The sequence below is a fragment of the Dysidea avara genome, chromosome 11, assembly GCF_963678975.1.
Source record: "Dysidea avara chromosome 11, odDysAvar1.4, whole genome shotgun sequence".
NCBI classification, from domain to species: domain Eukaryota; kingdom Metazoa; phylum Porifera; class Demospongiae; order Dictyoceratida; family Dysideidae; genus Dysidea; species Dysidea avara.
The window spans coordinates 12,168,096-12,194,561 of NC_089282.1; the positions used below are offsets into that span (position 1 = coordinate 12,168,096).

Below are 26,466 nucleotides of genomic sequence, written 5' to 3' on the forward strand. Positions count from 1 at the left end.
TTCAGAAGATTTCCCGGCATTGATGTACAATGCCGTAGTTAATGCTGCTTCAGTGATGGCGACCATTAATTCCATCTTCAGAGGATTGGGCAAAGAAGCACCACAGATTGTTAGATGGCATGGACTGCAAATGATGACCTACCAATGTAGTGTTTAACCGCCTGGTTATTAATGATTCTACTGAATGGTCTGATGTAACCCAATTATTTAAAACTAAAAAAAAAGAAATAAAATTTTTACAGATTCATCACATTTATTCAGATTACGTCTCACAAAGTTTAGGGCTAGAGTTCAGGACTTTGTTGCAGTTGATTACTTGCTATGTTGGACAATAAGTACAGCTGTGCTCTGGACCCCAGCTGGGCCCAAGGGGCCACTCACACTCAAAATCACGTATGAAATTTGAAATTTCTCAGATTTTCGTAAAAATTTCAAGGTTTGAGCTTGAAATTTCAAAATTTGAAATTAATTTCTGAAAGTTCAAAATTAATTTCTGAAATTTCAAATAAACTTAATACTACCTTTTTGTGTTGCAATTATGTAAATCCAGGCAGCAAAAGATAACTGTGCATGCAGGTAAGTAACAAACAGCATTAGCTATATGTAGTACAATACATTATTGTCTACATTGTTCACAGAACCAGTCATCATCTTATTTAACTTCATCATTTGGAGGTATGCATTTGTCTTGGTGGAACCATTCTTGACATGCATTGCTCACAAAACACCATTGTTCCTCCATCTAAACAGACCGGACATATAAATAACTTCACCTGTGTTCTCATATTACTCATCAATCTTCTTTTTCTAACCACTGGAAACTCAGTAAAAATTCCATTTTCTAACCATGATATTGTATTTCAGAGCTATTTACATCCTTCATGCATCCTAGTGAAAGTGTACATACATATAAGACTGCTGCAGAGGGAGGTAATCTGCATGGACTTTTTCTGCATAGTTCAGTCAACAATAAAAACTTGTTACCACATTGCACTCCTACAGGAGATTCAACTGCTGTGTCAGATTTTTTGTATTGCTGATCCCTTTTTGATCTTTGCTTGTAAAATGCGAATTGTGTAATTTTTCCTGCTGCCCAAGGTACACAGTTTGCCTCTGCTGGTTTAGCAAAGTAAAATAATTATGCATATATCTCCTAAACACACAGAATCCTTTACTGTAGGTAATTTTGAATTATCACATTGTGACATAGTGATTTTACCACTGCTATTAAATGGCTGGTGTGCTCGGACTCTAAACAAATGATCAATTGATACTCTCTCATTTTCCTGAAAGAGACATACTAATGTCGTTTTTCTTATGAAGAGTTTTTACTGTTATGAATTACTTCTGCAAACTTTCTGTCTACTTTGGTACACTTTGAAGTACCACTTTCTTCATATAATGGAATGCAATGTGTGGAAGCATCCTGTGATTTGACTAGCTTTTTTTTGTTTCACACCTTGTTTGATTATTTTCTTCTCTTCAAGTATTGCAAGATTTTACACACCTTCAGAGAGTTCCTCTGGTGGAATTGTAGGAAAGACATCATCACTAGGCTCTGCTGCTGAATGTAAAATAGAAGAAGTCTATAGCTTCAGTTTTTTATTCTGCCATATTTGACCACAAATGTGTCATCTAACCTTTGAGTTTTGCCAGCTAAGGTTCAGGCAGGCACACTGTAAGTGTGCATTGTCTCCTAGTACCTAATGGATACAAGTGTATACACCCTGGTCATTCCCTTGTACTTTTAGACCACCTAGAGTTAATTACTGCAGGACTAAAATTAATATTTATACACTACTTGCATACATACACAAAGGTATCACAGTACCATTAAATTAATGAAACACCAATATATACCCTAGCTACAGTATAGGTACCTTAGTTGGCACATGCAGTATACGTATACATATGTAGAATTATATAGAGTCATAAACGAGGATATTATACTGCCTTATAATTATCGTAATCATAATAACAACCACAAATTTAAGCCTATTCTCATTATATAATTATAAAGACATGCTGCTTATGTCAGCACAGAGTGGTATGACTGTCACAAGTGCATACTCAGTGCTGGATGTAAAATAAAAATAGCTAGCTTCAGTTTTTTTTCAATTTCACATTTATAAATAGCCAATTTAAGCAACAGCCCATGCACTTCCCTAGGTGAAAGCTACCATACACAGATACAAAACCCAGTAGTACTATAGCTAAATTTATATAGCTTGCATACCTCTTGAATGAATATTAGCTACTAAAGCTGCAAACAAATCAGTTGCTCCTACTGCATGAAATCTAGCTACTATATGCCTATAAAGACTGAAATCTGAGCTGTAAATTTCACTGAAGCAGTGAAAAATGAAGACACTACAGAATTGTGGTTTCTAAGATGCCTTATATGTACAACACTTAAATGATTTCTATTATGTAATAGCTTGCATAGACATGGGGAATACAGGTGTTACGATAACGGGGGGGCGCGCTAACGAAAAGTCCATGCCAAAAATTTCTGATTTCACTCCAAATTTCAAATTTCGAAATTAATTTCTGTGTGGTTGTACGAAATTTCATAGCGTGAGTGGCCCCTTGGCTGGACCCCAGGGTGGCCGCAATCCGAAAAATCAACTTTTACAAATCAATCCCCCTACCATTGTGGGATGTTCATTGTGGTATCCCATTGCTAGATCCACCATGAAACCGGAGGCACGATTGTTATCTTCACAGAAATATCGATTTTAGTATTTCGTGAGATGCAAAAATTATTTTTTAAATTTCGTGCTCCACACAAAGAACAGGATAGAACTTGCTGCTTAGCTAGATATTATCTAGAGTTAATGTAGTTAAAAAGTACGCACAGTAATAAGCAAATGATTCACTGGGTTCCCGGCACAGGGTTGCTTTCTCTCAAAAAGCAGAAAACGAAACACAAATTTTCGAATTCAAACTGCCCTACCAGCCAAGACAAGAAAAGCCAACTCTTCCTCATAGTGATGTGATAAGGTTGGATGCATAGTCTGTCTATGCTGTTAGTCTGGAAAGGATCTGAGACTTCTCACCATCTGGGTGAAGAACGGCAAATTTTTCGTGCGTCATTTCAAGGGATTCTCTCAATGGTACCAAAGTGCTTTCCAGTACTTCTGATGCCACACTGGTTACTTAATTTTGTTTAGAATGATGATAAATGATGGATCAAAACGTTTGGTAGCAGTAGTAGTTGGTGTTTCTGTGATTTCATATGATGTAGTATACCAGCGGTGGGGTCTATTCTACGGAACGGAACGGAACGGAACGGAACGGAACGGAACGGAATGATGGACTAAACTGCGGAACGGAATGCTTTCTCAGATTGAAGCTTGCAGCTTACCATTGCTGTACAAGTTATCAGTGCCACTTCCAGCTGGTAATCAAACGTACCCCAAGAAAGATAAAACGAATTTAAGGATCGATTGTGGGTTCTTGTTGGTTGTCATTAGTAACGAAGTACTAATTGTGGGAATAGCTGACTCAGTGTGTTCATGTATGTGAGTTATTTTTACTTACTTGACTTTAGAATGTACAGTCTGAGATCCAGCCTTTCTAATCGGCATAAATCAGTATGTGTATAGCTACACTACAAAGGAAACAAGTATGGTGACAAGCTGAATCAACTCAGTCTAAGCAGAATCTAAAGGAATTTTGTGCAGTGTGTGAGGAGCAAACATTCAGATACCTCAAGGAGGCTATATTGTGTGAACATCAATGATTCATTAACAGAGTAGTGGACTATTGTCAGATATCTCAGCCTGAGTACAGAGTTGAATTCTGGATGGGGTCTATTTTACAGAATGGAATGCTTTCTGAATCAACTTGCAGCTTGGCTAGCTGCTATCATTGCTGAAATTGCATTTTATCAGTGGAACCTCCAGGAAAATGGAATAGGATAATTATATAAAACATTAATTAAGTGATTGTTTAGGTGATCATGACTTTATTCAGTCTAATAAACAGACTATATGGTTGATTGAGTGAGGTATCACTTTCAGAATGTTCAGACGACCAGTGATGAGATGCATGGATTCATCGAAATTTTGTTGTGGTTGGAGACATTAAATATCCAAAAGCAAACTGACTGTATAATATTAATTCACTTTCTTTATATTTTCTCAATTTTGAGCCTGTATACAAATAATTGAATTTTCCTTGTCAATAGAAATCCTAGAATAAGATGGGAGAGAAACTTATCTTTGTTTACCTATACTGTACAACCAAGAGTTCGTAATACTGATTTGTATGGGGGAGAGTGTCTAACTCTCAGTATGGCCTGTACAAACACCCAGCGTAAAGCTCACCTTTCATCAAATCACCACCTTTACTGGGGGATAGAAAACTGTTGATTAGTGTTGCTGCAGAAGGTAAAGCCTTTGTTCTGAAATAAGGCCGAGGTGTTACTTTAAGCAGGGTGTTTGGTGAATGCGTTCAAGTTAGACACTCTCCACCTTATTATGAACTCTTGGTACAACTTCAAAGGAAAATGAAGAAAACATACAGATGAATCAATAAAATCACTACAGTAAGGTGAATTACAGACTAGTGAGATCTTGGTTAATTAATGACAGTGGTTGGAGATTAAGTGTGGTAGCTTCTTGTTCTTGAATATGTTGCAAAGTGGAAGTACAAATCAAAATGGGATATCAATTTCATTATGAAAAATTTGCATACATAAATAATCTAGCATTACTATTTCATTTGTCCTTCACTTAAACATGCTACAACAGTACTAGTGTCAGTACATTGGCAGTGAGTCTACCTTGAAATCTCAACTCTAGAGTAGATCCAACAAAGGACAGCCCGCACTGTAACAAATACATGTGATCCCATTGCAATTTCATGGACCAGCTGGACTGGGAATCACTTGAAAATAGACGAACAAATTTAACCTGTTTTGTTTGAAGTGAAGCATGTGAAATGTTACACTTAAGAAATCCTAGGATTCTTAGGTGGTATGTAATTAATGTGAGTGTTCCATTTCAGGTCTGACTAGATACATTGAAATTACACACACATCCTGGTCCAAATCACGTTTGCCTGGTGGCTACGGGAATGGTTTCACATGCGGCTTATAATAGAGATTTGGCTGATCTTGGAGTTTTGGCATTTAGCCTGATTCAAGGCTAGCAGTCAGACACATCCTTGAATTCTGCAACAGATAAAATCAGCTCACTATTGAATATGGCATTAGTCCATTGCACCAGCTGTTAATATATAAATAACTCCATGCATACACTTCAGTGATGTTTGCAGAATATACCCTCCTTGCGGTCTGCTAAATATTTGCTCCTCACACACTGCACAAAATTCTTCAAGTTTTAATTCAGCTGGCTCTTTCCTGTTACCAGTATCTTCCTGCTTGCTTTATTTATACACTGACTTATGACTTGAAAGACCGGCCCAGACTGTTTTCTAAAGTCTAAATAAGAAAAACAGCTCACATAAAGTTCCCTTCCGTATGGATGAACATCACTGATACAGCTCATCCCACAATAATACTTCGTTACTAATGACAACCAACAAAAACCCACAATCGATCCCTTAATTCTTTTAATCTTATGTTTAATCACCCACTGGAGATGTCACTGCTAACTTATAAGGGAAGTTTCAGCAATGGTAAGTTGCAAGCTTCAATTTGAGAAAGCATTTCGTTCCGTGGTTTAGTCCATCATTCCGTTCCGTTCCGTTCCGTTCCGTTCCGTTCCGTAGAATAGTCCCCACCTATACCAGCAGCTCACCAGGAGCTCCACCCAGCTCGAATCAAAAATGAAAGATTTTGTGATTTTTTCGGTTTGTTTTTGGATGTTTTCCAGCATAATGGTGATGTAGGGTGATCTAGTGAAGATTTTAAGCTGCTGTGGAGCGTGAGAGGTGAAGTAAAATTTGGACGATTTTGCTGCCTCCCTCGTTGCATAGCTTAGAGCGAGGCGTGGAAGAAATAATAATTGACAACCGCTGCTACCAAACGTCCAGGGACATCTTTTGCCATAGTTTTAGTTTATAATTGATGGTTGTTGTGGCTGCAGAAGTGCTGGAAATGGCTAGAAAGTGCGACACAATTCTTTGATGCTGCAGAAAATTTTGACGCTTGTGACCCAGATGGTGAGAAGTCTCAGATCTTTTCCAAACTAACAGCATAGACAGACTATACGCCCAACCGTATCGAAACACTATGAGGAAGAGTTGGCTTCTCTTGCCCTGGGTGGTAGGGCAGTTTGAATTCGAAACTTCGTATCTCTTTGTCTGTTTTTTCAAAGAAAGCAACCTTGTGCCGGGCACCCAGCAAATCATTTACTTATTTCTGTGCGTACTTTTCAACTACAACAACTCTGGATACGATATGGCTAAGTAGCAAGTTTCATCCGGTCCTTTGTGTGGAGCACGAAATTTAAAAAATAAATTTTGCATTTTGCGAGATACTGAAGACAATATTTCTGTGAAGACAACAATCGTGCCTCCGGTTTCATGGTGGATACTACAATGAACATCCCACAATGGTAGGGGAATTGATTTGTAGAAGTTGATTTTTCGGATTGCGGACCCTACCATTGGGAAATCCCACCGGCAGTATAGCTACATGTCTCCATCAGCTGTGCTGTCTGCTCAGTAACCGGCAATAATAATAATAATAATACACCCCAACAGAAGGCCATCATAGGAAACTACGCACTGATAAACGGCCCCAGTGCTGCAGTTTGCCAATATGTTCCCTCAAGGGACGGTTCTCGGCCCTTTGATGTTTCTTCTATACATTAATGATATAACAGAACATGTAAATTCGCCACTACGGTTATTTGCTGATGACTGTTTACTTTACAGAATTATCACCACCAAGGAGGATGCCATTCAACTTCAGCATGATCTTGATCAACTACACGAATGGGCAACTAAGTGGCAATTAAGATTCAATGTAACCAAATGTACTATTATGCGGTTTACCAGATCATTATCACCAATCATTTTCAACTACAAGCTAAACAATCACAACTTGGGTACATCAAACCAACACTCCTACCTTGGTGTTATATTGGATAACAAACTATCATGGTCTCCACATATTAGTAATATAGCTGCTAAGGCCAATAGAACATTAAACTTCTTGAAACGCAATCTGAGTTGCTGCTCGTCTAACATCAAAGCAACAGCCTACCTTACGATAGTACGACCGTCAATGGAATACGCTGCAGTCATCTGGGACCCATACCACCATAACAATATTCAACAGCTAGAGAAAGTACAGCGTAGGGCAGCTAGATGGGTCCTAAATGATTTCAATCGATTCAGTTCAGTCACAGCTATGTTACAGCATCTTTCTTGGCCAAGCCTTCAGCTGAGACGTAAAATATCCAGATTACAAGCACTTTTTAAAATTATACATCAAGATTATTCACTGTCAATTCCTCCTCATTTTATTTCAATGACAAGATCCACCAGACTATATCACCCACATCGTTTTATTCTACCAAATTCATCTACCTATTCATACCAACAGAGCTTTTTCTCCAGATCAATTAAGGATTGGAACAACTTACCATCTTCCATCATTGAGAGCAACAATATTGACTCTTTTTCAGCGGAACTACAAACATTGTATGGAACCCAATAACTGTAATCTTTGTAACTACGTAGCTAAATTCATTTTTATGATTGCTTTTTTTTTTCCTGAGCATATCAGCTGTGCTGTCTGCTCAGTAACAATAATAATAATAATAATCATTTCATCCGTCTCTCATTTCCGATTCCTCATTTCTCCGTTGCTGGCTTTACCATTTTCCGCTTTTCAATAGTCGGCTCAGAATAATCGGCACGTGAGCGTAGATCTGAGGAACCTCTGCCGTTTTTGAAAAAATACAAAATGGCAACTGGAAGTGACTTACAGCATTTAGTTCTAATGGGAGTAAAGGAAGCCAGCGATAGAGAACTAGGTCGTGGAGCTTATGGGAGAGTTTATGAAGTGAGATATTGCGAAATGGTCTGTGCAGCTAAGGAAATTCACTCGATCCTACTTGAAGGACAGGGCGAAGCCGAACTGCGACAAACTACCGAGACGTTTCTCAGAGAATGTCATCAGTGTAGTAAATTACGTCATCCTAACATCGTACAATTCCTAGGTGTTTACTACCCCGCCGAGCTGGGTGGTGCTAGAAGGATTCGATTACCAGTATTGGTGATGGAAATGATGGCAGACAGCTTGACATCACTGGAAGGAAAGTATCAGAATATTCCTGTTCATTTGAAGTTTTCTATCATACATGATGTTTCCCTTGGCCTGTGCTACCTTCACCATCACAATCCTCCCATCGTTCATCGTGATCTGTCCCCCAATAATGTCTTATTAACAACACAGCTTGTGGCCAAAATCAGTGATCTTGGAGTGGCTAAAGTAATTAGGGCTGACAGTAGAAAGAAAATGACTAAGGTTCCAGGAACTATAGACTTCATGCCACCTGAATGTTTTAAGACAGACCCAATTTACAGCACTCCCATGGATGTTTTCTCATTTGCTGGAATAGTCCTCCACACATTCAACCAACAGTGGCCCACCCCATCAGAACAAGTACAGTTTGACCCACAGACCAGGAAGAGAGTGGCATTATCTGAGGTAGAACGACGTCGACAGTACCTGGATAAGTTAAGTGGGGAGGATGAAGTATTGAGGCCACTAGTGGAGAAATGTCTGGACGATGATCCTGATGTGAGACCACCTATAGCCACCATCTGTAAGAAGATCCAATCTAGTAATGTTTGTTCAAATGAGCCTCTAAAAGATTTTATCATGTTGCACCAAAAGAGTAAGCAGGTAAACTGCTATATGGAACAGAAGAAAGCTGAAGTTGTACAGCCACAAGGTACGATAAAGCAAATGGAAAACCAAACAAAGGTAAAAAATCCATAGTTGCCTCACTATATATAGTTCTCGTTTCTATAAAGGAAGTTCCAACTCCAGGGGCTATTGAACATCAAAATGAGTTCGAAGAAAAGCTACTCCCAAAATTGAAAGCAGTAAGTTACTTTATAGCCCTGTAAACTATCAAGACAACCGGTAGTGTGTCGTGCGGCCAAGAAAGCTGGTGTACCATACCACGAGTATATTTACAAGAATAAACAAATGCGATTTTCACACATATGTAGCTTCGTGCTCCATTCTTGAAGTTGAATCATTTTTATACTTGCAAATGCTCTCCCCCACATACCAAATTTGAGCAAGGTTGCCTAACGCAATCATGAAATATAAGCCTTCAAAATTAAGTTTAATTTATTCAGTTTTTTTTCCCTTTCTTCTTTTTTCCTTTCTTTAAATTTAGGGGGCTCAGGAACTTAGATCATTCTATTCACTCACTTTACAAAAACCACTATAAATGCAAATGTGTGGCTCGATTTCTTGAGCTTTGGTGGTACACTTTGAGAATATATTGGGGCACAATCACATACCAAGTTTGGTACAAATCTGATTAAGGATGATTATTTGTGTTAAAAAGGCTGACTTGTTGTCACGCCTACAGGGTAAACTGCTTATGGAAATAACTTTTAAAAAATCAGTATGCGTATAGGTTAACCATCATTGCTCAAACCTTAAAAGAAATTGCATTGACGGCTATGGAGTTACGGGCAAAACCAAACAACTGTAAATTGCAGGGTTGAACTACTTTAATTGAACAGTCACTGCGGGGTAAAAATATGGTGCATGAAAAAAACTTATCAGCGTTCGAACCAGGGACCTCCATACTGAACACCCAAATCCTTAACCACTGAGCCGCTGCTATCACGGCTGTTCATCTTACTTAATTTCTATTTTATAAATGAAAATTCTACTATATACTCAATAGTAAAGTTCATAATTATATAGATCTACCAATGGAAAATGATTGTTCTAGAACATTCTGTGTGTTCTCGAAATACACTGTTAGAGCATTACAAAAGTAATCAAATAAACTCTGTAATACAATATTATTGCAGCTTCTCTAGTATTCCATCAAATCAGAGCCAATATTATAGCCATTTTGGGGGGAGGGGATAGTGCACTACTATTAAGAACTACTCGTCCCAGTCGTCATCATAATAATCATGTGCTATGCTAATAAAACTTGTGACAACAGGATGGAGATCATATTCTAGCATAAAAGGTGCAGGATTTACTTAGTTAAAAATTGAGCAACTGCAACTTATTATGTTTTGCATGAAAAATCAAGATACTCTAATAGAACAGTCACTGCAAAATCCCAATAGACAAATAATACACCTAACTTGGAAGGAATTTTCTTTGTTATAAAACACTATTGCAAATAAATACAGACATACAATACTTGTCAGATTGGTAGATAATTTTCTGCATTGGTAGAATTTGTCTTATATCATCTCATTGCATTTGTAGATAAGAAGAACAATTAAACAAACCTCAAAGCCAGTTTATGGTTGGCTTTGGGGTATATAATATACAAAAAGAAGTGAAATCCATGCAAAAACAGCCAAGCTGTATAGAAAGAGTGTAGCCTTTAAAAAGCTTGGGTGAAAAAAAGACGTAAAATAAAAGGTGGCAGCCATTTCATGATGTTAATGCTGATGAATTTTACTAATGCACTGCTTTATAGCCCTGTAAATTAGGCCCTGCATTTTTAGCAAAATTAAAGTATTCTTATTAAAACATGATCATTCCCAAGCAGGTATAGGGCCTTGTTCACAAAGTACAGTCATAAGTACTTGTTTATTGTGTATGAACAATTTTCTTTATTAGGATGCCCCACCATTATCACCAGCCCTTACTAGTGGGAGGTACCACATCAAATGGTCAAAATTAGCTGATCTTCCGGTTCCTATGCATTGCTCATATGTTACTGTACAAGACAAAAAAGTCTATGTCACTGGTAGCGGTCCAGTAGATGATTCTCTCCATCAAGTTTACGTCTACGACTTTAACACTGACCAGTGGGACCAACTTCCTGTATCAGGTCAATATTATGGTATTCCTCAGATTATTGGTGATAAGCTAACTATTATTGGTGGACGTCTCTCTGCTACCAAGATAAGGACTAACAAAGTGTCAACTTTTGATAAAGCTAGTCAAACTTGGATATCTTACTATCCTGATATGGTTTCAACTAGAAGTAAACCAGGAGTGGTGACTCATCAAGAGTATGTTATAGTTGCTGGGGGAACAAAAGGCGATGGTACTGCACAAGATGACATTGAGGTTTTAAACTGGCCAGAGAATACTGAATGGAGGAAAGTATCCATAGCACTACCTGTACCAATGTATGACATCTCTTGTACCATCTCTGATGGCTACCTGGTAATTGTGAGTTACCATAGAGACTCAAAGTATCACAATAATGTTGTGTACAAGACCCCGGTAGCTGACATAGCTGCATCACAAAGTAGACTTGTGGATTGGATTATGCCAAACAAATGGTGGAAACTGTCTGCAGCTACACACTGGGCAGCATTAGTTCCAAATTCGTCTCCACTTATGGTAATTGGAGGATCAGACAACCGTTCTACAAAATCAACGGTAGATATCAGCACTTTTGATGGCCTAAGCAAATCATGGAAGCAAATAAGTTCATCACTGACCACTGCTAGATCTCCAGCAACGATAGCAGCAGTCAACAATAATGCCATCATTGTTATTGGAGGATGTACCAATAGAGTCACTGTTACTACTGCTAAATCATCCAGCCTTACTACAGTGGAACTGGGACAAGCTGAGCTGCTTCAGGGATCAACCTAGTATGTTGAATTGATTTTAATTCACTGTAGAACTTTTAGTCTTTATCATGATCAAGTGATGGTATCTGTAGCTGAAAAAATATTAGTTTATTGTAATTGAATGCAGTGCTACCTACATAATACACAATCACCACATATAGAAATGTAGCGGCTCCAGGAATTTTTGTGACTAGCTAGTTTCCAATCCAGATGTTTCGTGATGCCAGAGCCTATAGCTACATATAGCTAATAAAATTATGGCACGTATACACCTGACGCCTATATATGCCTTATAGTGTGAGAAACATTGATTAGCAATGTAATAAGATTGTGTGTGTGTGTTGTGTGTGTGTGTGTGTGTGTGTGTGTGTGTGTGTTGTGTGTGTGTGTGTGTGTGTGTGTGTGTGTGTGTGTGTGTGTGTGTGTGTGTGTGTGTGTGTGTGTGTGTGTGTGTGATAAATCCTTGGCTAATATACATAATTAAAGATAATGCACAACTATCGACCACATGAACTATATTATGTTTAACCTGCTTTTGTATACTTTGCAGTACATGCATTCTATTTCCTTAACTGCATGCATGTGCTCTACACTGCATGTGCATACAATATCCACCAACTTATAACTGAAACTATAGGACACCTTTGCATATACCAAGTATATATATACAAAAAGAAGGCAAGTGATCCTGGTCTATAATGCCCCCACAGGTGGCTTTATAGGGATAAGTGTGGCATATAGCATGGCAATGCATGCACTTGATATGTACCCACTGGATTTCATCAATTAAGTATATTTATAAGACTTGGACAGTTGATAGAAAACAGTTTTGTCTTCCCTTAAAATAGCTGCGTGGGTGATAAGATATATTATATGTCCAAGGAATAAACAAAATTCACACAGTCACAAGCACCAGTACTTGTAGCAAAATACTAGAACACATCATTTATTCCTTTATTTCAACTCATCTGTCCAACTACAATATCCTGAGCACTAATCAACATGGTTTTCGTACAGGCCGATCTTGTGACACACAACTTCTAGGAGCCATGAACGACTTTCATCACAATCTTGATGCTGGAACCCATATTGATGCCCTTTTCCTAAAGCCTTCGACAAAGTTTCTCATAGAAAATTATGTTATAAACTTTCACATTATGGAGTTAATGGTAACCTATTACGTTGGATAAAAGACTACTTAACAGATTGCTCACAGTCAGTCCTATATACTTGAAGGAAAATCCAGCAAATCACACCCTGTTCTCTCAGGAGTGCCCCAAGGCTCAGTACTAGCACCGCTTCTATGTATATTCTTCATCTATATAAATGACATCACTGAATCCATCACTAGTACTATAAGACTTTATGCTGACGATGTTTTGATGTACAGAATAATTAGAACTGAAGCCAATACCATCTGCCTTCAAAATGATCTTTTTACTTTAGAAATTGGGCAAATACTTGGCAAATGAAGCTCAACCCATCTAAATGTATCCATCTAGCTATAACAAGAAAAAAAAACATATATAAAACATTGTTATCAAATCCATAGTCAACAAATACAGCAAAGTACATCAGCTAAATACCTGGGAGTAGTGATAGACGAACACCTAACTTGGAAGAAACATGTCAATGACATCTGTAGTAAAGCCATCAAAGCGAAAGCCTTCTTACAACGCAATCTCTTCCGGTGTCCAACAACAGTGAAATCTAATTGTTAGTGAGACCTATATTAGAGCATACTGCTACAGTGTGGTCCCCACACCTTCAATATCAGAAACACCAAATAGAAAAGGTTCAGCGCAGTGCTGCTCGCTTTGTTAAAAATGACTTCTCCTATCATAGTAGTGTAACTACCATGCTCAAACATCTTAAGTGGCCACTACTCGAACACCGAAGAAATTTTTATTAAAATTGATAATGTTTTACAAAATATTACATGGTCTTGTTGACATTTCATTTACACTTATACCCCTTTCAACACCTACCCGTGGACACAACCAGCGTTTCGTCACCCCTTTTGCGAGAACTGATACATATTTAAATTCTTTCCTATATACCCTCTGCTATCAATTTGTGGAATTCTCTACCTGATTCATTAGTTGAACTGGATGATTTAAACCAATTTAAAGATGATTTATCCTTATACCTCTTCCCAACAGACTGATTTTATGTATGATTATCTGTAGTGTGTTTATACTCTTTCTGTGAGTTCTACACAGTATGTAACAATAACAATAAAAATGTTAGGCATCTTTATTCCTATCCTCTCAAAGTGAATTTATGATATAATTTTAAACAATGAAATAACATAATTATTGTTCATGTTGAAGTACCACATGCCAGGACCAACAGCCTTAAACTGTGCAGCTATAAGCTTCTGAATTTTCCAATATCACAAGTGGTTGTAATTTGGTATAATTCATTGCTAATACTAAGCAGCAAATATTAATGATTCAAATAGGAATGTAAGCAAATGTTGATGTTATTTCTATAGTGACCATTTGTTACAATATAGTGACCATTTGTTACAATATAGTAGTGACCAGGGGCGGGCTGGATTTCAGAGGTTTTCATAGCAGATCAAGATACCCTATAAAGTAGTCATCCCAATAGATCGACCAGTTACCCATTCATAATACAATAGTCATACATTTATTAACTGCTGAAATTGCTCTCAAATTCAGCTTCATGGAATCTTTCTAAATTTTCTTGGGAATGTATATCTGTTGGAAGTATCTTCATTCCACTTTATATTTAATGTGCCCTTACTTAAGGGTTAATTTGATGTAGTTATGTCACATTTTCTGTAGCCATTAAATTGTATGAATAGCTAATATATATGATTACAAAGTTTTTCTCACGACTATGCTACTGCTTTTAGATCGGTTAATTATTATGTTGCAGGGGCGGATCTAGGATTTTTAATATGGGGTTTCAAGTGGTAGTAGGACTCAGATTTGGGAGTCTGGCCCCCAGATGCTGACAAGGTTTTAATTTTACAATGCTTGAAATTTAATAAAATGTATTGCTTATACTATTTTACAGAGTTTCTGATCTATTGATGCTCACTAGCATGTAATATTTTGTGTTTTCACCACTAGTTATGTAGTTAGCTGTGATAGATTGGTCTAATGAATCTTAATGATTAGCTTCAGTCAAGAATTTATAGCTAGCTTTATAGCTATAGTCATGATTCTGTTTATCATTCTTCATAGCTACTTGGCATTTCTGCTTCATTATCACTATTACCATCACCTTCTATATCCTCTTCTGTTAGCTCTGTAGTCTTGGAAGGTTTACTGCTATGTCAATAATATCAATTATCAGTGGTGGAGAACAGTACTCTAAGTTGGAAGGTGTGTGTGTGTGTGTGTGTGTGTGTGTGGGGGGGGGGGGAAGTCATATGAGGTGGGTAACATTCAGGAAGTGTGCAAATCACAATATTAGGGCATATAATGCCCCATGCACGGGAAAGTTTTGATGGTTGAATGCTTTGAGATTGAATTTGAGAACAATTTCAGTGATGCATACGTACATACATGAATACAGTGTTCTTCAATGACTGTCATTAAGTACTGTGCAAGTAATGAAATCCTTTGAAATACACAAATAAAGTAAAGATGCATCTCTAATAGCAGACAGGTTTGGATAAATTGTATCCTAAAATAAATACGTAATTGTGAATCAATGTTTCAACTGAACGTTCTATTAGAGTAGATGACTGTTCTATTAGAGTATTTCGATCTTATACTCTCAAAAATACTTGTGATCCTTGAGATTTATAGTGAAAGTATCAATTAGCAGATGAGCTTTGGTGAGTATGATACGTGTGTTATGTCGTATATACGGTTATATTTGCCTAAGGGCTCTGAACAGCTGTTCTGAAGTAAGCTAAACCCCCAGAAACCCGCCCCTGTGTTGGGTGCCTTCCTGGGACAGTTATACAACTGGATGAACTGGTTCATTTATTTCGAAATGTTCAATAATTTGTGGAATTCAAGATATAATAATTATATGAGTGACAAGTCGTCTGCGTATGCGCATTTAGCTAGCCACAATTGTACATCACAGAAACCTGCATACTCCTCCACACAATAATATATAATTGTATTGGTTATAGCATACGATAACCCTGCAGAAATTTTAATGCTAGCCAATATACTAACTAAGGCCACTCCAAAAAATTCTCTGTTTCCCGTCCACCGCCCGCATCTGAATACTCCATTATTCCGTATTCTTTTATTATTTTCCGGTTATTCTTGCATTCTTTACAGGCTCAGTAAAAGCTATCTTGTAAGAGCGTCAGCTCAGGTGACAACAGTGCTATCAAGTCGGCACAAATTCAGGTTAATCAGGGGCGGATCCAGGGGGGGGGGGGGGGGCTTTGGGGGCTGAAGCCCCCCCCCCCTTCATATTTAGGCTTTACTTGATCAATATGCTGAGTATTATAATGAAATTTTGTCTTAGCATAATTATATGATCACTAATAATACAAATACTCATAAAACCACCTTATAAACATCTTTCCAAGGTATTATCAGTGGATTTATATGCTAAAGTTTATGCAACAAGGACCCGGATCAGCATTGGAGGTGTACAAGATCGAGATACTCTAATAGAGCAGTCAGCTAACTACTCTAATAGAACATTCACTGGAAACATGTAGTTGGTTCTGTTATGGAATTTTTCCAAATCTGCCTGCACCTATACATACAATGAAGTGCATTGGTTTGTTTAAAGGGCTTCATTCATCCACTTGTGTAGTTAATATATATGGCAATACTTAATTCAGGTACACAATTTCCATTGAAAATGCTCTCAGATTCAATCTTGTATTGTTCAAATTTCAAAATTTTCCACGTTCAACATTATTTTTCTAACATGCAACTATTCAGTGTTGTGCAATTGTGAGAAGGGTGCATCATGTACTTGGTTGTCTGTACCTACCCAAACTTTTCCATTAGCAAAATGCTTTAGAGAGCCATACCTATAATCTAAAGGCAGTATATGAAATATCTACAGGCAGAAAATATTATGAATTTTATGTGGAAATGTCTCCAAATTGCAGTATTGTGGCATCTATTTTTCAAAAATTTCCTGGGGGGGCATGCCCCCAGACCCCCCTAGTTCCAGCATGCTTTGCATACTGGGAAGTGTACTTTGCACACCTCTACCCAAGAGATTGGTACCTTGAGTTAGCCTCCCCCCCTTTTATAAATCCTAGATCCGCCCCTGTTTAATAGTGTTATTTTTGCAACATAAAAAGAGATGCAAAGCTTAAGCATGCTTTTATGCAGCTATTTATGGTTGTGCCAGGCAATTAATGGCTTGAAAATCTGTCAATCTTATAATGAAATAATGGAAATGGACCGCCCGCCTGCATGCAAATGTGCCTGAGTCCAGGACGGGAAACAGAGAATTTATTTGGAGTGGCCTAAACTTCTTTTTACTGTCACACTACTCAGTATAGTGCATTGCAACTGCATGCTTTTCGTGTAAAATCTGTATAGCTACAGTAACTTCGAATTCAGTACCACCTGAGTTTTTAATTTAGGGATTAATTTTTTAGCTTTATAACTTATAAATTATTACAGTACATATTGATAAACAAGTTGAAAAAGAAACTATATGTTAAAATGTTGGTATATATTTTATGCATGTACATAATATGCATGTTTATATCATGAATAAATTTTGCCATGACATATGACATAAAAAATATCGCCCAGCACTATTACAAACATTGCTTTAGTTGCAATTCTCTTTCTATTATAATTACATTTTGTAGCATCTTTTTTTTTATTTCAAAGCATATAATAGTGCATTTGCACTGATGTTTCTTTTAGTTTACAAATACAGCATGTGCAGAACCTCTTTTAGTTTATTGACATTCCATGAATTATCTGTGCATGTGCTTACATTAAATTTATAGGCCGTTTATACATTAAGAAGTGGCCTATAATTGCTGTGGCATTTATTAGTGAATTGTGCTGAAGCAGTTACTGTATACAGAACTATGTTAGCTCAACCACCCTAGCACTGTTAATTTCTGCATAATAGTTTATCACTAAATGGGTACAAACAACCCAAAATTTTGGGTTGTTTTACCAGCAATTCAAATGACCATTTTTTTTTAGTATTAATGACCCAATAAGGATGTACTTGTTTATTTTAACTTCGTAAGATATAGTCCTATTACCTATAGTCTCTTCAATCTCTAACTAAGTGGTTGAAATAACCTTGCCGTCATGGCCATCTGTTGGTAAAATTAACTCGCGTCACAAAAATTGTTTGTTTACATTAATTAATGAGTCAGTCATCATTAGTGATAACATACATTAATCTATCTATGACATGTATTCAGTGTTGGGAAAATTACTTTGTCATTGTAATATATTACATATTGCTCTTTACTTTTGGGCAATGTAATAAGTTTACATATTACTCCAAATGAAAAGTAACTTAATATTACATTAAGTTACTTTTGCTCTTCCCATACACCTTTCTACACCCGGCTTGCATGTTAGTTACTGAGCTAGCATAAACACTCCTGTAAATATAGCTACTGGCTTCTTGCACCTGTGTAGAGATGTTCATTATTTTTACCACTTTAGCCATACCTAAACATTGCTGGCAAATCACGTAACCAGTTGTCTGAGGTGTGAACTAATATGGATAATTTTATTATTATAGGGGATCGGGACAGTAGATTATTGCAGCTACTAAGCTGTTGAGCAACACTAATTGGTTATGCACTTGTCAATTAATTTCATGCCCCCCCCCCACCAGGGGATTTGACAAATCGTGGTGTCAAATTCCCCTCTACTGGGGCAAAATCAGCTGTCAAATCCCCACTATGTCCCCACTCCCATAGTAGGAGATTTGACAACACCTCAAGGATGACTAAGCGCATATTTCATGCATGCGACTAGTAATAAACCTGCCCTGTAGCTAGTAAAAGTATAGTAGCAAGTGTGATTTTATTGTTTAGAAATGCAACTACCGAAAATCGGTCAGTGAATTGGACAACTGTCAATTGCCCCAGGGGTGGGGATAAGAAGCAATGTCAAATCCCCACCTGGGGTGTGGGGACGCCCGGGGGTGGGGGGGTGGGGCATGAAATTGACAAGTGCATTAGTAATGGACCTTGTGATGTGTTATGAATATCGTCACACGTCGCTAATGAACTCTAATAGTAACGCGTTCGTTACTAATATAATGAACAATGTGTTCCTTGAAAGTAACTTTAGTTACGTATATTACTAGACTATGAATAGTAACGCGTTATATTACTTGAAATCACAAAATGTAATAACTATTACGTAACGCGTTACTTTTGTAACGCGTTATTCCCAACACTGCAGGCTGGCTACTGTAGAATCAATATGACTATACCATGTCAAATTATCAGAGAAAACTATTCCAAGGTCACGATGTTCTATGACATTAGATGACTCAATGCCATTGATGAAGTATAATTGGTAACATGTGAAGTGGCTTTAAAATGTAAGACGACACATTTCTTAATGCTGAATGAAAGATGGTTATCAAGACTCCATTCATATAGTGAATTCAAGTCGCTTTGAAGTAGGTTGGAGTCTGTAATAGAATGAATTGCTTTAAAGCACTTGAGGTCATCTGCAAACTTGAAAAATTGTTGTATTTTCAACTCTATTAGATAGGTCATTAACATAGATTATAAACAGTAGTGGACCCAGGATGCTACCCTGGAGTACACCAGATTTGACAGGTAAAGAGCGAGATATACTGTTATTAACCAGAACACATTGACTACGATCAGACAGATAGGACTGTAGCCAAGACCATACTCCACCTGTGATTCCAGCAGACCATAACTTCAACAGCAGGTTAGAATGTGAAACACTGTCAAAAGCTTTGCTGAAATCAAGGTATATACTGTCATGCACTTTGATTTCTGCTTGAACAAAGATCATCAAAATATAGTAACAACTGTTGCAATGAAGATTTGTTTTTACAGAATCCAAATTGATTGCATGATATGGAGTCTGAATAGAAATCAAGGATTTTGTTATATACCAATCATTCTAAGACTTTGGATGCATTGCATTGCATAGTAAAGAGATAGGGCAATAATTTTTGACAGTAGATTTATCGCCAGACTTAAAGATGGGAATTATGTTGTGGAATTTCCAGTCACTAGGGACACACCTTTTATCAAAGACAAAAGATAATGTAGAGGTGCAGTCAATGAGTCAGCACAACTATTTAGGACTTTAAGGTCCAATGTTGTCTGCACCAATGGCTTTAGAAATCTATAAAGATCTTAACTTTTCAAATGTATCTTCAAAACTGAGAATAATTTCAGAAATAGTAGTAGATGGAATTGTTGCCTCTTCTAAGTTTGGTAAGGAGGTGGTAGTATCAATAAAAACAGAGTAAAATTATTGGTTAAACAGTTCAGCCTTATCTTCATCTGACACAGCTTTTACAGAATCGTTGACTAAGATAGATGGAAGGGATCCAAACTTAGTGATATAATAAAAGAGTTTAGCCGGGGTTCTTAGATTGTGTGTAACTGTTAATCAGTTCTCTTTCATAACTTTCCTTTGTGTTTTTTAACTCTTGTTGTGTGAAGTCTTCTAATTCAATCAAATGCTGTAGAGTAGTAAGAGTAAAATGACGACGTAATCTTTTACGAAGACTATACGGAGACATTTATGATAGTGTCTAATTGTTGGAGAGTACCACTTGGGATACTGCATAGATTTAAGTTTAATCTTAGGAATAAACAGATTCATGCCAGAAAGTAGTAACTGCTTTAATATAGCCCAGGTATTGTAATAAGTTGTTAAATCACAAGTGGATATACGTATGACTCCAATGTAGTCCCCTTTAGAATATTCAAATACATATCTTGCTGATGCACGGGTGGTATAAGGGGAACTGAAAGAAAATGAGAAGGTGATTGGATAATGATCAGATGGAATGTCATTGTGACTCGGATCCTCTAATTAAATCATGCTAATTTCCTGTGGTAGCTATGTAGCTTCGTGCGAGCACTGTTGGTGAGGCATCATAAGGAATACAAGGTTGTTATGAGCTTTATTTAGTGTCTCCCGGTCTAATATGGATGACGAAATTTATCAACATTTGATTTTGAAAGGAGTAAAGTCGGTGATAAACAATAGGGAAGTAGGGCGTGGAGCTTACGACAGAGTTTATGTTGTTCGGTACTGTGAAACGCTCTGTGTTGCTAAAGAAATTCACCCTATTTTAGTCAACGAAGTTCAGGAAGCTGAGATGGTGTGGATGGTCCAATCTTTCCTCAAAGAGTGCCGCCAATGTAGCACATTATGTCATCCCAACGTCATACAGTTCTTGGGCATTTATTATCCTGCGGCGGCCGTTCTGAATCCAAGGATACAGCTACCGGTAATGGTGATGGAGTTGATGGCTAGCAGCTTGACTTCATTTATGCAGAAATTCCAGAAAATTCTAAAACTCTCGATTATACAAGATGTCTCTCTTGGCCTATGCTATCTACACAGTCATGATCCTCCCATCATCCACCGTGATCTCTCCCCCAATAACATCTTGTTGACAGAGTATCATAAAGCAAAGATCAGTGATCTTGGGGTAGCTAAAGTGATAGGAGCGGATAGTAGAAAAACAATGACAAAAACTCCAGGAACTGTTGACTTCATGCCACCAGAATCACTAAATGAATTCCCAGATTATGGTACTCCCATGGATATCTTCTCATTTGCTGGGATAATTCTCCATATATTCTGTCAGCAGTGGCCTACCCCATCCAAACATATACTGTTTGACCCCATAACTAGGAAGAGGGTGGCTTTGTCAGAAGTTGAACGACGCCAACAGTACCTGGATAGGATGAGTGGGGAGGGTGGAGCATTGAGGCCACTAGTGGAGGAGTGTCTGGATGATGATCCTGTTGTGAGACCAACTATAGCCACCATCTGTAGGAGGATCCAGTCTAGTAGAGAAACTCACTTAACAGAGCCCCCACTAGATATGATCACATTGCACCAAATAAATGAAGACATGCGAGCTACACTGGAGCAGCAGAGAGCTGAAATAAAACAATTGAGAGCCACACTGGGTCAAATGGAAAGCTTAGACACATTTGAGAGTTTACATATGCAAACATCCAATATGCAGCAATATGACAAGGAGGCTATAAGAGAGAGATCAAGTTCAGTTTTGAAAATGGTAAGTTAACTGTCATGAAGTTATTTGAATAGGTGTTCAAGAGTTTCTTGCACATAGGATACACCTCCTTTGTTGCCAACTCTAACAAGTGGGAGATACTACATCCAGTGGATGAAGTTGGCTGATCTTCCTATTCCAATGTTTGATCCATATGTAGCTGTAAAAGGTAATAGCGTTTTTGTGTGTGGCAGCAATAATCCAAAAGATTATGCTCAACAAATATACGTCTATGACATCAGTATTGACAAATGGAACCCGTTGCCTCTTTCAGGACATTACTTTGGGATTCCTCAAATTATTGGTGGTAGGCTAGTGATTATAGGAGGATGTCTGTCCACTACTAAAAAAAGGACTAACAAAACTTCAACTTTTTACGAAGCCAATCAAACTTGCTATCCTGATATGCTTTCAACTAGAAGCAAACCTGGGGTGGTTACACATCTTGAGCATGTTATTGTTGCCAGGGGAGCAAGAGATGATGACACTGTGTCCACTCTACACAGGGTACAAAATGATATTGAAATCCTTAACTGGAAGGAAAATTCTCACTAGAGAGTTATATCGCTTTGCCTTCCTGTACATATGTATGACCTTTCACCCACTATATGTGATGATTGCTTCTTAATAGTGGGCTATTCTAATACAGTACGCCAACTTAGCAAAGATATGTAAAAACATTCCTGTAGCTGATATAACGAATTCCATCACTCAATCATCCCCCGGTGCAGAGTGGATTAAACTTTGTCCAACTACTCATCGTGAAGCAGCCTTATTGCCCAACTCATCTCCACCTATGGTTGTTGGTGGAGGTGGAATAGAGGCACAAAGTGGTATTGAAATATATGATAAGTCTAGGAATATTTGGAAGCAAGTTGGATCATTATCATCCGGGAGAATTTCAACAGCTGTAGCGGCAGTCAATAACAATGCTGTAATTGTCATTGGCAGGTGTACTAAAAGAGATATGCTATGATGTCTAGTCTGACCACAGTGGAACTGGGTCAAGCTGATTATTGTTCTTACTAATAAACATGTGCAGTACATTAATAATAATAACTATTTTGCATGGTGCATATTATAGATATTCAACTGTATACATAGTTTTTATGCAGTTGCAATGTGTACTTCGAGATATGTATAATGTGTATTGTGCTGGCACTTTTGCATGCTTTATTCTTTATCTTCCACCATTAATAACATTTTAATATCATCTTCAGCAGCTTGCATAGATTTTGCTTGTCTTAACCAACTACATATTACACTAGGACTACTGCTTGTTCTAAATTTTATTGGAGTTTGTAAGAAATCTGTGATACAGCATACTTGTATTTGTGAAATTGAAGAAGAAAAACGCTCATGCAATGATGTACATATGTATATATATATATATACCATAGGCTGGTTTTGGGGCCTACAAAAAGAAGTGAAATCCACACAAAAACAGCAAATCAAAGGTGGCAGCCAAGAAATGGCTGCAATGATGTTTACCGCCACAAAATGGCTGCCACCTTTGATTTCACAACTTTTTTCACCCATGGCTTTTAAGGCCACACCATTTTTTCACAGCTTGGCTGTTTTTGTGTGGATATATATATTATATGTACCACTTTCACACCTCAGATCAAAGGCTCAGACTGTTGTATATAAATGATATACCACAGCAAACTGTGGTATATAACTGATATACCACACTTTGTGGTGTCCCACAGCATTCCATGTGCAGGTCTCAACAGTCAACAAACTCTCAACATTTACATTCCATAAAGTCCAGTAAACAACATTACGCAACTTGTTCAACCCAGGAGGTGATACTTATAAGAGGCCTGTTTCTATGGCAATTATAGTTGTATTAGACTTTGAAATATTTTGATTGATTATTAAGCAATAATTGTACATTTAAACTTTGTATATAATCACATAGATATAATCATATAGAGAGTCTCTCACTGTCTCTATAACGTCCTTTATGGGTCAAACAGCTGATCAACTGATATGTCTTTTAAAAGCTCATCAATGTCATCTGTACTGTCTTGATATGAACCAGAAAAAGATATTGGACAGCTTGAAAAGTTGCAACTGTTAAAGATAAATGTTGGAGCAGGGGGTGGCAAGTATTGCTTTGTAACAAACTGATCTTGGCTAATCAATGAACTTCTATGACTTACAGCTGTGGTAGAAGAACCATATGCCACCAATTCTGTGCCACTCAGTACCATTTTCACTAAATGACTGGTCATCTGTAAATCATCGCTGTGGCAGTCAAATTGAAACCTCTTGCCTGGTTGGTCCTTGGGGTGATCCAAGGCAGCGAGTGCGTATCGGGGTGTATCACGCGCTTGGACTTCCTGGGCTTGCGGCTTAGCAGCCTTTGTGCATTCTCCAACAGTGTTCACAGCACTAGTTGTAGCACTTGCCTTTCGCTTCAACATCAGGCGCAGTAATCAGGCGGTATGACTCACGATTCATGTCGCACAAATCGTCTTTAGCATGCATTGTCTTTAGCCAGCAGAGAAACGCTTGGTGGTGAAAAGTCGCGGCAGTTAACACAGGGACACCAGCCAGGCACTTGTAAACAATAATGGCTTGCTAGTTCATCTTCAGGTAACAATCCAACGTTGTCTTTAACAATCAATGTTTTACTTACGACTGTATTACTACCGGGAGCAGTAGACATGACAATGAAAGTAGTACATAACAGTTATAACCCGGATACTCGGGATATGACAAAAATATATGCACTCGCGCCCTGCGGGCGCTCGTGCATATATTTTTGTCATATCCCTCGTAACCGTGTTATAACTATAAAATATATATATATATATTTAGTGCACCCAGTACTGCTCAGTATATAACATAAGAATATATTCACTGTAACATTGATATAATAATATTTTGTGATGACTATGAAATTTCTGTACTTTGAGAGTATTAATTAGTGTCATATTTGGGCCGGTTTTGACAATGTGCATGGTGACTGCTCTATTAGAGTATTTGACTGTCCATTATGAAGTATCCAGACCCTATGGTTTGCAAAGTGTAATCCTCTTGTTTTCTTCTCATCAAACAATACCTGCATGACCATATATAGTAAATTGCTCTAATTGAACAGTCACCACATACAATTCTATAATATTTATTAGCACATTAAATTTTGTTTCACAAAAATTCTGAGTACCAGGTATTATGTCCATGGCCCTTCCATGCAGTAAATGAAGAAAAATGACTATGGAGTATAATATTAATTATATGTGTACATTATATAATTAGCTGCCTAGTTTTCAGTCTGGGATAGAAATTTACAATAGAAAAGTGTAACTAATCAAATTAAATGTATAGCAACCCACACATTAGTAGGGCTATAATCTTTGCTTGCATGGGCATCCACTCAATATGATTATCTTATAATTGTCAGTGGCACCCACAATTGCAGGAATATTAGAAAATTTATTTATAGTTCCCATAAGACAGTTGATGGGTTGAGAGCATGTACCTTATTAGACTTGATACAACATGAGTGTTTTTCAACTGTCACAAAGAGTTAGACCAACAGGAACTGAACAATACCACAGAACATACTATTATTCCAGTGGGCAAACTAAATGCAAGCAAAAACACTTGTAGTGATGATTTGCTATCTTCTATACACTACCCAATGAATATAGGAGAACAGCAGCCTTCATGATTGGTAATGTAAAGTTTTGAGGCTTCACAAGTATATCAGTATTCACTGGTAGCGTAAACTCAATAGTGGGTATATTGTAGTCTGTCTATCATTCACTTTGGCTTTTCCTTATATAGCATACGCATAAACCGGCATGCATGGAGTGGTAGTACCCAAAAGCAGTAAACACAGTGGAATCTATTTTGTCTGAGTGTAATTTAACACTCAAGAAATGGAAATGGTGACATAAAGATACAAAAGAAATTAAAATACAATGATTATTAAGAGCTAAAAACACTAAAAATAGCACAACTCCTATATATATTGCACTGTAATCCTTCATCTGTCCAACACATCAAGAATAAGCATGCTGCAATACATGTGATTGGTCACCTTACTAGTGAATACTCCTTCATAGAAAAAAAAAAGAAGAAGGGAAACAAGGGAGGTTGCCTTACTCGCCTACACCTGCAGATATACTAGTGAACATTTAATCCCTAATCCAGTCTATACCCCCAAGACCAAGACTGAATTAGGGATTAAATGTTCACTAGTATACCTACAGGTGTAGGCGACCTCCATTGTTTCCCTACTTTTTTTTCTATGATCCCTAATCGAACTTAAAATTTCTAATTTTTCCTTAAACTTGTTTACTTACTTCTTTTGTAACATTATTATGACTGGTGAACCCACGCATACCGCATCAAAAGAAAGGATGCATGGCACCTGAATTAATGTTTTTGTCTGAACGCGCACCCCAGTTATCGAAAAGAGGTTTCCACCACAGCTAATTAAGTGACCTTTATATTAGAGTGATAATATTGCCCGACTGTTTTATTAGAGTATCTCGATCT

The 26,466-nt window shown here is 37.5% G+C and overlaps 1 protein-coding gene across 1 annotated transcript; it reads left to right on the top strand.

Moving 5' to 3' along the window:
• Positions 1–7,844: 7,844 nt before the first annotated feature.
• LOC136239015 (uncharacterized) lies at positions 7,845–11,855 on the top strand. Its single transcript, XM_066029749.1, has 3 exons — positions 7,845–8,911; positions 8,962–9,033; positions 10,763–11,855. Exons 1-3 carry the CDS (start codon positions 7,886–7,888, stop codon positions 11,753–11,755), a joined length of 2,091 nt encoding a protein of 696 aa, XP_065885821.1. The 5' UTR covers positions 7,845–7,885; the 3' UTR covers positions 11,756–11,855.
• The last annotated feature ends 14,611 nt before the right edge of the window (positions 11,856–26,466 follow it).